Source organism: Mus musculus, chromosome 5 (assembly GCF_000001635.26).
Source record: "Mus musculus strain C57BL/6J chromosome 5, GRCm38.p6 C57BL/6J".
Lineage (NCBI taxonomy): Eukaryota > Metazoa > Chordata > Mammalia > Rodentia > Muridae > Mus > Mus musculus.
Genome location: NC_000071.6, coordinates 41702615 through 41717091, shown reverse-complemented (window position 1 = coordinate 41717091; position 14477 = coordinate 41702615). Strand labels below are relative to the sequence as shown.

The 14477-nt window shown below is 42.1% G+C and overlaps 1 protein-coding gene across 7 annotated transcripts in view; it reads left to right on the top strand.

The window, feature by feature from the left end:
* Positions 8899–14477, top strand: part of Rab28 (RAB28, member RAS oncogene family) — an 83221-nt gene continuing 77642 nt past the window's right edge. For 4 of the 7 annotated variants that reach the window (NR_132325.1, NM_001310590.1, NM_027295.3 and 1 more), the window contains exons 1-2: positions 8913–9187; positions 13558–13654. Coding sequence is in view for 5 of the 7 variants with exons in the window: in NM_001310590.1 (NP_001297519.1) it covers positions 9113–9187; positions 13558–13654 (172 nt within the window). In the remaining 2 variants the exon portion in view is untranslated. Of the gene's footprint in view, positions 9188–9400; positions 9548–9618; positions 9871–13557; positions 13655–14477 lie in introns of those variants that run through there. The other 3 variants (XM_017320585.2, NM_001310592.1, XM_006503651.4) reach the window with 3 other exon arrangements.

Here is a 14477-nt window from a genome sequence, read left to right as displayed (position 1 = left end):
TTATGTGTGTGTGTGTGTGTGTGTGTGTGTGTGTGTTTTGAGCTTTATTGTAGAAAGACAGTAAGAAAGAGAGAAGGTAGAAAGAAAGAGAGGCAGGTCAGCTATGGCCACGTGGTGGCGGGGGGTGGGGTGGGGTGGGGGAGGGAGGGCTAGAGATGAGAGTAAAAAAGGTGAGAGCTTATTAGATCCCTTCATTTTGTTAGCATTCTGAGAATCCTTTATTCTATCTAGGGACTTTATCACTTTTAAAATTTATTCTTTAATCTTTTTTTTTTTACAGTCCAGACTTTATCCCCCTCCCAGTCCACCCTCCTACTGTTCTACATCCCACACCTCCTCCCTCAGCCCCCATCTCCAAGAGGATGCCCCACCCCCACCCCACCAGACTTCCCCACTCCCTGGCCCACAAGTTTCTCAAAGGTTAGGTGCATCTTCTCTGATTGAGTCCAGATCCAGCAGTCCTCTGCTGTATATGTCTTGGGGGCCTCATATCAGCTGGCGTATGCTGCTTGGTTGGTGGCTTAGTGTATGAGTGGTCTCAAGAGTCCAGGTTAGTTGAGACTGCTGGTCTACCTATAGGGTCGCCCTCCTCCTCAGCTTCTTCTAGCTTTTCCCTGATTCAACCACAGGGGTTACCATCTTCTGTCCATTGATTGGGTGTAAATATCTGCATCTGACTTTTTCAGGTGCTTGTTGGATCTTTCGGAGGGCAGTCATGAGAGGCCCCTGTTTGTTAGTACACCAAAGCATTGGTAATAGTTCAGCTCCTGAGCTGAAGCCCACTTTGGGCCTATCACTGAACCTTTTCCTCGGGCTCTTCTCCAGTTTTGTTCCTGCAGTTCCTTCCGACAGGAACAATTCTGGGTCAGAGTTTTTGACTGTTGGATGGCAACCCCATCCCTCTCTTGATGCCCTGTCTTTCTACTGGAGGTGGGCTCTACAAGTTCCCTTTTCCCACTGTAGGGCATTTCATCTAAGGTTTCTCCCTTTGAGTCCTGAGAGTCTCCCACCTCCCAGATCTCTGGTACATTCTAGAAGGTCTCCCTACCCCCCATCTCCCGGGCTTGCCTGTTTTCATTCTTTCTGCTGGCACTGTATCAGTCTTTCTAAGACCAGGCTGACCCATGGACATCAGTCTACTGATGGCCATTTCCTTTGTTTTGCTCTATGCATAACATTTCATTCTAGATTATTTGATCTGTGATTCCAAAAGGGAACAGGTAGCATAATTCTACAATTCTGCTTTCTGTTTTCACCAGATCTATGTCATGCGGCTGCACCTTCACCTTGGCCAAGAGAGCGATTTTCTTTTTTCTTCTCTTCTCTTCTCTTCTCTTCTCTTCTCTTCTCTTCTCTTCTCTTCTCTTCTCTCTTCTCTCTTCTCTCTTCTCTCCTCTCCTTTCCTTTTCTCTTTTCTTTCCTTTTCTCTTTTCTTTTTTCTCTTTTTTTCTCTTTTTTTCTCTTCTCTTCTCTTCTCTTTCTCTTCTCTTTCTCTTCTCTTCTCTTCTCTTCTCTTCTCTTCTCTTCTCTTCTCTTCTCTTCTCCCCTCCCCTCCCCTCTCCTTTCCTTTTCTCTTTTCTTTCCTTTTCTCTTTTCTTTCCTTTTCTCTTTTCTTTTTTTCTTTTCCTTTTTCTCTTTTTTCTCTCTTCTCTTCTCTTCTCTTCTCTTCTCTTCTCTTCTCTTCTCTTCTCTTCTCTTCTCTTTTTTCTTCTCTTTTCGAGACAGGGTTTCTCTGTATAGCCCTGGCTGTCCTGGAACTCACTCTGTAGATCAGGCTGGCCTTGAACTCAGAAATTTGCCTGCCTCTGCCTCCCAAGTGCTAGGATTAAAGGCATGTACCACCACACCCAGCTTTTCAAGATTAGAAGAAAAGTCACCTCAGTGGAGTGTGCTGGGAGTCCTGGGGAGTCACACATGCACTGGGTAAGCAGAGGGCCCTCACAGAAATGTAACTGCTTTCTAGGATATGTGAGCTTGGCTTTAGTAGATGTCAAATGGGCTTCTCCATTGTTTACAGGGAGTTATATTGCTTTTATCAGTGTATGGAGAGATGAAAGGCTCCACACCACCATGATTGCACAATGTCTGCCTTTGTAAGTTTAGTGAGTGGGCTAGGTACAGTGTAGTCATAGCTCGTTACAGTTTGCATTTCTCCTATTACTAGTGAAGTTCAGAAGCTCTTCATGTTAGTAACTCTTCTGTGACATTCTAATCCAATCTCACACTTAGTACTCTATTTGTGTGCATGTGACCTTTTAGTGACATGGATATAATTTCCAAATCTAGCTATAAGTCACCTGTGAGTTATATGCAAGGAAATCTATTATTCCTGTTTTCAGTTTTATCCATTTACAATTATTTTGTGGTGCTGTAGGTCAAAACCAGGGCTTTGCATGCGGTAGGCAAGTACTCTACTGCTTAAAAACATCCTTAGTCTAAAGGTGTCTTTTGGTGAGCAGAATTTTAAAATGGTTTTAAAATTGTTCTGTGTGCATGATTGTGTGTAGTATTAATATGTATGTAAGCCAATACAATAATGATGTGTGTGAGTGTACATGTCAGGGACATGCGTGGAGGTCATAGAACCACTTTGTGGACCTCGCTCTTTTCTTTCACTTTTACTTAGGTTATCCCTCTGGTCTGAGGTCTGATATTCTTTCTTTCCTCTTCTCTTCTCTTCTCTTCTCTTCTCTTCTCTTCTCTTCTCTTCTCTTCTCTTCTCTCTCTTCTATTCTTTCCTCTCCTCTCCTCCCTCTCCTCCCCTTCCCTCCTCTCCTCTCCCCTCTCTTCTATTCTTTCCTCTCCTCTCCTCCCTCTCCTCCCCTCCCCTCTTCTCCCCTCCCCTCCCTTCCTTCCTCTCTCTCTCTCTCTCTCTCTCTCTCTCTCTCTCTCTCTCTCTCTCATAACCACAAAGATAAAAACCAAAGATCAGAACAGAGGAAAACCAATGACAAAAAATAAAACAAAGCATACACACACATACAAACACACACACATACACACACACACACAAAATGGAGTCTGTTTTGTATCAAGCAGCTACCTGTGGACATGAGGTATGCCATGAAGTGTGTTTGATACACTCAGTGACACTTGGAGAAAAGTTTCAGTCTTCTAGAATAAATCCATTGCAGATAGTTTTCTGGTTAGGGATGGGACTTTGTGTTCACTTCCTATTCTCAGTGCTTGGATTTTTGTCTATTTTTTTTTAACTTTTAAAAAAATTTTATTAGGTATTTTCCTCATTTACATTTCCAATGCTATCCCAAAAGTCCCCCATACCCTCCCCCCCCCACTCCTCTACCCACCCACTCCCACTTCTTGGCCCTGGCGTTCAATGCAATCCCCATCAAAATTCCAACTCAATTCTTCAACGAATTAGAAAGAGCAATCTGCAAATTCATCTGGAATAACAAAAAACCTAGGATAACAAAAGCTCTTCTCAAGGATAAAAGTACCTCTGGTGGAATCACCATGCCTGACCTAAAGCTTTACTACAGAGCAATTGTGATAAAAAACTGCATGGTACTGGTATAGTGACAGACAAGTAGACCAATGGAATAAAATTGAAGACCCAGAAATGAACCCACACACCTATGGTCACTTGATCTTCGACAAGGGAGCTAAAACCATCCAGTGGAAAAAAGACAGCATTTTCAACAAATGGTGCTGGCACAACTGGTTGTTATCATGTAGAAGAATGCGTATCGACCCATTCCTCTCTCCTTGTACTAAGGTCAAATCTAAGTGGATCAAGGAATTCCACATAAAGCCAGAGACACTGAAACTTATAGAGGAGAAAGTGGGGAAAAGTCATGAAGATATGGGCACAGGGAAAAAATTCCTGAATAGAACAGCAATGGCTTGTGCTTTAAGATCGAGGATTGACAAATGGGACCTCATGAAACTGCAAAGCTTCTGCAAGGCAAAAGACACCGTCAATAAGACAAAAAGGCCACCAACAGATTGGGAAAGGATCTTTACCTATCTTAAATCAGATAGGGGACTAATATCCAATATATATAAAGAACTCAAGAGGGTGGACTCCAGAAAATCAAATAGCCCCCTTAAAAGATGGGGCTCAGAGCTGAACAAAGAATTCTCACCCGAGGAATACCGAAAGGCTGAGAAACACCTGAAAAAATGTTCAACATCCTTAATCATCAGAGAAATGCAAATCAAAACAACCCCGAGATTCCATCTCACACCAGTCAGAATGGCTAAGATCAAAAATTCAGGTGACAGCAGATGCTGGCCAGGATGTGGAGAAAGAGGAACACTCCTCCATTGTTGGTGGGATTGCAAGCTTGTACAACCACTCTGGAAATCAGTCTGGCGGTTCCTCCGAAAATTGGACATAATACTACAGGAGGATCCCGCAATATCTCTCCTGGGCATATATCCAGAAGATGTCCCAACCGGTAAGAAGGACACATGCTCCACTATGTTCACAGCAGCCTTATTTATAATAGCCAGAAGCTGGAAAGAACCCAGATGCCCCTCAACAGAGGAATGGATACAGAAAATGTGGTACATCTACACAATGGAGTACTACTCAGCTATTAAAAAGAATGAATTCACGAAATTCCTAGGCAAATGGTTGGACCTGGAGGGCATCATCCTGAGTGAGGTAACCCAATCACAAAAGAACTCAAATGAAATGTACTCACTGATAAGTGGATATTAACCCAGAAACTTAGTATAGCGAGATATAAGGTACAATATGTAAAACATATGAAACTGAAGAAGAACGAAGACCAAAGTGTGGACACTTTGCTCATTCTTAGAATTGGAAACAATCACCCATGGAATGAGTTACAGAGACAAAGTTTGGAGCTGAGACAAAAGGATGGTCCATCTAGAGACTCCCATATCCAGGGATCCATCCCATAATTAGCCTCCAAGCGATGACACCTTTGCATACACTAGCAAGCCTTTGTTGCAAGGACGGTGATATAGCTGTCCCTTGTGAGACTAGGCTGGGGCCTAGCAAACACAGAAGTGGATGCTCACAGTCAACTATTGGATGGACCACAGGGCCCCCAATGGAGGAGCTAGAGAAAGTATCCAAGGAGCTAAAGGGATCTGCAACCCTATCGGAGGAACAACATTATGAACTAGCCAGTACCCCAGGACTCTTGACTCTAGCTGCATATGTATCAAAAGATGACCTAGTCGGCCATCACTGGAAAGAGAGGCCCATTGGTCAGGCAAACGTTATATGCCCCAGTACAGGGGAATGCCAGGGCCAAAAAATGGGAATGGGTGGGTAGGGGATGGGGGGGGGGCTTTTGGGATAGCATTGGAAATGTAATTGAAGAAAATACGTAATAAAAAAAAGGAAAAAAATTTATTAGGTATTTTCCTCATTTACATTTCCAATGCTATCCCAAAAGTCCCCCATACCCCCCCCCCCCACTCCTCTACCCACCCATTCCCACTTCTTGGCCCTGGCGTTCCCCTGTACTGAGGCATATAAAGTTTGCACGACCAATGGGCCTCTCTTTCCACTGATGGCCGACTAGCCATCTTCTGATACATATGCAGCTAGAGACACGAGCTCCAGAGGGTACTGGTTAGTTCATATTGTTGTTCCACCTATAGGGTTGCAGAAACCTTTAGCTCCTTGGATACTTTCTCTAGCTCCTCCACTGGGGGCCCTGTGATCCATCCAATAGCTGACTGTGAGCATCCACTTCTGTGTTTGCTAGGCCCCGGCATAGTCTCACAAGAGACAGGTATATTTGGGTCCTTTCAGCAAAATCTTGCTAGTGTATGCAATGGTGTCTGTGTTTGGCGGCTGATTATGGGATGGATCCCCGGGTATGGCAGTCTCTAGATGGTCCATCCTTTTGTCTCAGCTCTACACTTTGTCTCTGTAATTTCTTCCATGGGTGTTTTGTTCCCAATTCTAAGAAGGGGCAAAGTGTCCACACTTTGGTCTTTGTTCTTCTTGAGTTTCCTGTGCTTTGTATCTTGTACCTTGGTTTTGTCTAGTTTTAATCTCTATAGGTATTGTGTGTGATGCCACAGTCTCTCTGAGTTCATATGTGTATCAGCCCATTCTAGTGTGAGGAGCGGGTGTGGTGGCAGTCCCAAAGGCGCCAGGGACTGCAGCTACACCCGCTCCTCACATTCTAGGAGTCATCTTCTATCTCTGGCTCTTATATCCATTTTGCCTCCTCTTCTGCACTGATGCCTGAGGCTCAGGTTTGACAAAGACATCCTATTTAGGGTTAAGTGATCCAAGATATTTCACTTTCTGCGTATTTCCCAATTGTGGTCAGTGTTAATTACTTTGTACAGCAAGAACTAGCTTCTCTGATAAGAGTTGAGTGGTGCACCGATCTATGGGAATAGTAGTATGCCATTTGGCGTCATTTTATTACTATGTTGTCTTAACAGAATAACAGTAGTAGGTTTTCTTCTAAGGCCCATGATCTATCTGGTCTCAGATTCTTGGCTCTACTAACAATATCAGGCATGGCTCCCATCAGATAGAGTGGACATTAAATCCAGTGTGTGTGTGTGTGTGTGTGTGTGTGTGTGTGTGTGTGTGTGTGAAGGATGTTACCTCCTATAACAGTTGTGAAACTACTGCATCATTATATCTTGTAGGCAAGTTACTATTGTAGGACACAGAGTTTGTACCTGGGTGAAAGTGTTGATTATTTTTCTCATTTGGGAACCATTTCAGCTTCAAGTCGGAACAATAACCATTAGATTGTTAAGAATATCACAAAGGGAGCCCAGCATAATGGCACTCCATTAATCAAAGGCATGTGGGACTCAAAGGCAGATGGATCCCTGTGAGTTTAAGGTCAGTCTGGTTTATTACAGTGAGTTCCAGCAAGAGGTCTTGTCTAAAGAAAGAAAAAAAGACTATAGCAGAATGTTTTCTGAAATTATTTTATCTTCATTAGTGATGAGCAATAATAAATTAATATTATTCCCATCTATGAATTGTTTTAATATTTTAACCTACCTGAAAAATTTTGTTGATCTATTAGTGTCTTTTTTTGTACTAGCTTCTTGTGATTGCTAGAGCAGAGTACTATAAACTTGTTAGTTGAAACTAATACATTTGTTTGAAGTTGTGGGGTCAGAGGTTCTAAATCAGTGCCACTGGACTGAACTTAAGGTGTGGGGAATATGTTCCCTCTGAAAGATCCAGAAGGGAATTTGTTCTCTCTCCTTGCCAGTTTCTTCTGGCCACCGGCATTCCTTGGTTTGTGGCTCCATCACTGCCATCTCTGTTTTCATGGTTATATTGCTCTCTCTCTCTGTCTCTCTCTGTCTCTCTGTCTGAGCCAACTCAGATTCCATTTCTTCCTTATAAGGATATATGTGAATGAATTGAAGTCTTACTAGATAGTCTTCTTGTTACTAGATCTGTAATCACATCTGGAAATTACATCTTTTACACAGGCTACTATTCGCTAAGGAGACCTTGATATCTTTACGTGATGTAGTCTACTACTACACCCTTCAGACTAAGTCCCATAGGTTTGTTCTCTTCTATGTCCTCAATGCTCAGAAGTGTTGTGAAGAAAGCAACGATCACTGATACTTGAAAGATTAAGCATTGTTGAGTCACCTTAAACATCTTTAGTGTGGGGAGATTTGGTTTGATCTGAGAAGTCATACATGGTAGAGCAATGGTATTAGGATGTAGTTAGTTGGAATTTGCAGTGAGAAACTATGAGAGATTATTCTAAGGACTAGATGTTACCCATCTATAGTTTAGGTGTTTCATGAATGAACACACTCCTTGAATGTGCAGGTATTAAAATAGTTTGTAATAATCCCGAAAAGCTATGTTAAAACCAGTGTTGTATTTGCAAAGATCCCTGATTTCATAAAATGCCTGGGATTCTTCTCACAACTTTTTGTTTACTCTTTGCAGGGGTCTACTACCTGGTCCTGTTATGAATGCTGTACCTGAGAATCCAATGACATTTTTGTATTTTGTGTTTTACTTCTATTTTCCTTTAGATTGTTTCTTGGAAATGTTCAAGTCTTATACACAAGATCTTTCCCCTTTTTACTTTACAAACAATGGCTTTAAATATTTAAACTCTCATTTAAATGCTCTTAGCTTGTCACAGATATTTAAAATACTGTTGTTACACACAACTGGTTTCATTTTATATAGCAGCATCATTCTCTGGAACTTCATACACAACAATTTTCCTCCAGCAAACTACACTTGTGAGATCCTGAAGGTAACACAGGCAAAGGAGGCCCTGATCCTACTATGGAAGGTTGTTTTAACGACACGGGAACCCCAGGGCTCCAGGGCCACTCTGAGGCTTGCAGAGGTAAAGACTATGATGGTTCACTCAGTTCTGTCTTACTAATGAAATTAGAGTCTGGGTCTTTAGAACGCGAAGAGTTAAAGAGGGTAAAAGGAGCCAGCACTAGAGCCCCAGGTCACTCTAAATGTCTCCCCCTCAGCTGTGGCCTTAGCAGTTTCCAGCAGCTCCACTAGCATACCAACCTCCTGGTGGGTGCTCACCTTCACCGACAGGAAGGATCCTGTGCACGCGCAGCCCGAAGCGTCCCCGGCTGCCCAGAAACAGACCCCGCCCCCGCGCCTCTTTCAGGCTCCAGGCTTCCATGGCAACAAAACCTCACCATGTCCCCGCCCCCTTGGACTAAATCAATCATGTGAGTTATGTTCTCAGACCTCATGAAAACAAGAAAGAAGGACAGGGCACCCGAGAGCTACTCTTCTCTAATGTGGTTTCACTTCACTGTAAAAAAAAAAAAACTTGCTTTTGTCTCCTAGCCAATGTTCCCCACGAGCAAACCGGGACGCCCGGTCTGCGTCTACGTACTCCCCCATTGCAGTGTGATGGTTGGAGCGGGGACGGGACGTCTTTTGAGTGACGCTAGGGGCGGGGCTTTCCGGGGGGCGGAGCCCTGCTGGGGGAGGGGAGGAGGGCAAGATGGCGGCCGGTGAGTGATTCTCCCTGGCTTCCTTCAGGGCGGAGGAGACGCCGGGGCGGGGGACCCGCTCGTGCAGCCCGCCGGCCTCCTCACCCCCGCCCCCGGAGGCCTCCTCTTTCCCGTCCTCCACCTCGGGGGCAGGCCAGCATCCTCGGACACCATGTCAGACTCTGAGGAGGAGAGCCAGGACCGGCAACTGAAAATCGTCGTGCTGGGGGACGGCACCTCGGGGAAGGTCAGTCCTCCAGCGGACCCGGCTCCCTGGGTTGCAGAAAGCGTGGTCCGGGTCGGGCGTGTCGGGCCCTCGGGGAGCGGAGCGCTGTCCAGCACTGCGTCCTCCCCAGCCTTGGCCTGGCTCGCCTCAGGCCGCGGCCTTGCTCGCGCCTGCGCCCTGTGCGCGTGCCCGCCGCCCGCCCGCCAGCCGGCCCGCGGGACCAGGCCAGCTCCTGGGGTGGGGGCCACCACCCGGACCCACACGAATGGCGACGATGCACTCTGGCCGAGGGCCCTCCCCACACGCTAGCTGCCTCTTGAGTGTCCTCTCTCACTTTAGTTCCATTCTTAGCACCCGTCCGTGCAAGGGTTCATTCAATAGGTATTTCTTGAGCTCCCGTGCTGGGCAGGAGGATGTCGGGGGACACAGGGACTTTAAAGCCTAGCCTTCTGCGACCGTTGGTTGCTGGGATGAATGGGCGCGTGCAGGAGAGGACCCGCAGGCAGTTAGTCCCCTGCCTCCTAGGTCCAAGTTCTCGACCCGAAGTTGTGAACTGACATGGGATAAACATTGCCTCGGTGCCTGGTACTTGCTCTAGGGAGAGGGTCCCTAGCGTCTCCGAGCGACTGCGGGTTAACCTTCCCACTAAAGCCATGCCGGCTTCTCCGGGCGCCCTCACACCTGTCGCAGCACTCCTGGGGAAGGTAGCTTAAGTTCCTCTTCCTCTGCCCCTGCCAGCGTCCCGTCTTCTCCCGCCTCTGGGACTGCGCTGGAGTTGGACCTGGTTTCTGTGGTGACAGCTTTTGCATCATTCCCGGAAGGAAGCTTTGCACACGCTTTCGTGCTTTGGTTCTGAAATTTGGGCTCCAAGGGCCGCTACACACGGTTTCATTCTAATTGCAAAAATTGGAGTCTTCTGTTATTCCATTCCTTGGGTTCCCAGGATACTTGCCCGTAGAGCACTGTCCCGAAGAAAACAGTCTAATGTGATGCTATTTTTTTTTTTTTTTGAGCAAAGAACAGAGCTTGGCTGCTTCTGTTTAGGAAGTGCACTTAAACGTTTCGAAGAAGCAAATTGTTGTACATCAGCATTATTTCTAAACTTTAATTCAACAAAAGCTAGAATATTTTTATAGGTTTCATTACTTAGATTTTCTTTTTAGCCACACATTGTGTTTTTGTTTCATATATTCATTTGCATTCAGTGAACAACTGAACTTGCTTTCCATTTAAAACCATGACACTTCAATACTATTATCTAAAAGACCTCCAGATTGCCTATTAAGTCTAGTATTATTTTTATATTTAAAATTTAAATATATCTCATCAAGTATTTAAAATATTTGACATATTTTCTTAAGTTTTACTCATCTGTCTGCTAATATTTAATACATGCTGAAATTTATTAATTGTTTTCTATATATATTTAAAATGTAGACAGTCATACATTATTTTGCCTTTGTTGACAGTTTAGTATAATTAGTTTTCACCTCTGTTAAAAGTTCTGTCCAGTGTTGAACAATGTATAATTTTTTTCTCTTCTGTATGGTTGAGTTAGGGTCGTCACTCTGCATTGAAGAATGAGTGATCTTTTTATGTTGCCCTGACTCAGCCTTTATCTTCTTAAGTAATATATTTAAAATGTCATAACATTTTCTTCTCTATGCCTTCAGAGATGAGCCTCTGAACTTTAGCTGTGTTCCATTCTTACCACAGCAGGAGTTGTTTTCTGTGCTCACCTCTCAGGTTACTAAGAGCTCCACTCTGTCTGCTTCTTTTACTCCCTTTGGTGAAACTCAGACTCACTTTTCATTCTTATTTGCATCCTCATTTAATTCTTTGCCAGTTTTGTAGTAGTTGAGCTTTCAGCATTTTGTCCCCACAGGCAGAAGCAATAAAGAACAGCACTGGGAAGACCAGTAGCAGTTTATGGAAAAGATGCTTCGTTTATCCCTCTAGAGCCATGTGCTTTTTATGTCTTTCCTTTCTGTTTCAGATTTTCAATTTAATTACACATTTTCTTAAGATGTTTTTGAAGCAAAATATTCTTTTTGTTATCATAATAAATGCAATGATACTTCTTTGGTATCATTTCAATGTATAGATCGGAGAAAGAGCGTTCCCCAAACCAACACAAACACCCCGTATATACACACATCAGCGAGCTAATAGAAATATTTTGGATATGGTAGCTGGTTGTTTACTCTAAGAAGGCCATTTAAACAGAAACTTGTGAGAAATTATTGAATATGAAAAATGACACTAAGTATAAAGAACTGAAGAGGAAGTGCCTCCCACAGACACCGTTGATTCTGTCATTTTCATAGCAAAATGTCAATGATTTAAGAACCTAGATTACTACTATATGTGGCGTATGACTTAGACATTTTGCAGTTCATTACTTTGAGTTTGGAAGTCCTGTGATTTTGAGGCTTTGTGTTTGCCTTAGAGTTTTGAGGGCAGGGCTTTAAAAATCTGGAAATCTTGTTTTCAAGGAAAGAACTTTATTCAGAATCTTTCAAAATATTTGTTTTTAGTAAAATGAAGTATTTATTAGGTTTCATTATTGCATTTTCCAAATAAAATTTGTCTTGTTGTTATTCTTCCGTGGCTTTGTGCTCTCCCACTCACACTTGTATCCATTTCTGAATATTACTGAATATAAAAGCAATATATTAGGGAATCTTAAATGAAAGAGAAAAATACCCCAACAATAGGCTGTGCATGTGCTTTATTTTCTTGAGTTTTAAATATTTCGACCATTCCTCTGTGAAACGTTTGGAACGCTTGCAGAACTGTATGCAGTGGTGTTTTTCTCTGGACCACTGAGCCTCTGTGCACATACTTTGGTGCTTTGTGTTTGCCAGACTCAATGGGGTAATTAAAGCTGACGGAAACCCAGAAGATCTTTAAGAACCACATAGCTCCGTCTTTCGTTCTGATTTCTCATTTTACTGTTACGAGCTTCAGTGATATAATCCATGCAGTGAGTTTATTTCTAAGTGTTTGCCTGAACATCTTTCATATGGAAGTACTCAATGAATACTTGATGCAAAAATCGTTTTTTTAAAAATATTTTTTATTAGGTATTTTCCTCATTTACCTTTCCAATGCTATCCCAAAAGTCCCCCATACCCTCCCCCCCCCCACTCCCCTACCCACCCACTCCCACTTTTTGGCCCTGGTGTTCCCTTGAACTGGGGCATATAAAGTTTGATGCAAAAATCTTGGACATTAATTATAATTACATTATTGGAATGTTAAAGTTTGGAGTTAGAGTGCGCAAATTGTCCTTTGTGGGAAAAATACGGCCCTAGTGTAAAAGAAATGTAACTCACCTTGCTAAAAGGACTTGAAATATGGCCAAGGGTTCCTTAGAACTTCTGTTCTAATATCATAATTAACTATCCTAGTTTTTTAAAAAAGGGTTGACTTTTAAAATAAAACAGGATTAAAAGAAAAAAAAAGAGAGAAATCAAAAAACCTAAAAAAACCTGACAGCCTGTCTTGAGACTTAGTGCCCTCCTTTCTCTCCTTTGGATAGGCTTTCAAGTAACAGCAGTGCATTTGAAATTCCTTATTCTGAGTCTAGAATCATTTCACTTGTCCCTAGCAATATCACTTGGCTTTGATAGGAAATGACTTTCTAAAGGAAAGCCCTGGAGTCCTTTAGTGAAATTTAGAGGTTTTTTTTTTTTTTAAACATGCATGGATTTTTTGTTTATAATATCTTGTGATTTGTTAGCACTGTCTTCAGATAAATAATAGTTATTTTGCCTGTTTCCTTCTAATCTTAGAATACTAGCCCTTTTATTTCAATGGTACACATTATCATGATAATTCTATGTAATTATTTTTGATGTCTTAAGTATAGAGAAAAATGAACACAATGATTTTTGTAGAAAAACCAAAAAAATTCTATAAGTAGCTTTCTCTTCCTTAATCAGTGTTTCTTATTATTAGCTAATAGTACAGCTATCCTCAGAGCATGTAACCTTAGAAGGAAACTTAAGAGCTCTTTGAAAAAGTTTATTAAGGCAATATGTAAAATTGAGATCTTAATTATATTGTTGCTTTAGTTCCCATTTACAATTCTCAGAGTCTAATTTCCATCAAGGAGAAGGAGCTTGAGAATCAGAATGCCTAATGAAGTCTGATTAGATTAGGCTACTGTTTCCTCTGCTGGTTATTGCAAGTGCAGTCAGTATTCCTGGGGAGGGTGAGTCTCCAACCTCGTGACTGATTAGAGCTGCAAAAAGTTGTTTGTTGAGTTCATTAAAGTATACATGTTAGTATTACTTAATAAGTTTAGAGGTGTTCTTATGTTTACATTTTTTAAACAAAGAAATTAATTTTGCTGTTTTGTGCATCCATTTTTTTTTTTTTTTTAGACCTCCTTAGCTACGTGTTTTGCTCAAGAGACATTTGGGAAGCAGTACAAGCAGACGATAGGACTGGATTTCTTTTTGAGAAGGATTACCTTACCAGGTGAGAGACTATAAACCTATGAGACTGTGTAGGTCTCGCTCACAGGGCAGCCTTACTAGGTAACAGACTATAGAACCTTACCTGTGTGAGGTTATATAAGTCTCACAGGAATATTACCTGAAATTATCTATCATTAGCAACTAGTGTGAGCGTATACTGTCCACTGGGGTAAGAAAATGTTTATACAGTTCCCTATTCTATTGCTGTTAATAGCAACTCTGCACTTTTCTTTTTTTGAGAATAAACAATAGTTGCTTATAAAATTCTAGAAAGCTTTAAAAAATTAAATGCTATATACTTGTTGACTGCTATTGTATTAATGATGTAAAAATATTGGGAAGGCATTGAAAATACTCTTTTGATTAGCTTCTGTTCAGTGTTTTGTTTGGAAGTTGGAAGAGAAGTATAATGTAGCTGTGGAACTTCTGTGCTCTAATATGTGAATGCTGTCTTATGCAAGGCAGCATGAAATTGCTGGCATTTAATAGACCACTAAAATTTAGGGTCCCTAGGCACTCATAAAAGTACAGTTTGAGCATTCACGATGTTTCAGTTCACCATGCAAAGAAACTATTTAGATGCCAGTTGCAGCACATTTTGTGGGAAATACAGGGAAATAATAACACAAAGAGAGTGGTTTATGTTTTAGGTTTGTTTCTGAACAATTGGAGCTTTAAAATGTATCTATTTAATTTCAGTGATTAAATGACATTTCAAATGCTCTATTAAAAGTATTATCTTGATTGATTTTTCACAAACCATCACTGTCTCTTCTGTGAATTAAGTGGTCGCAATTGTAATACCAGATTCCTATACTGAAATG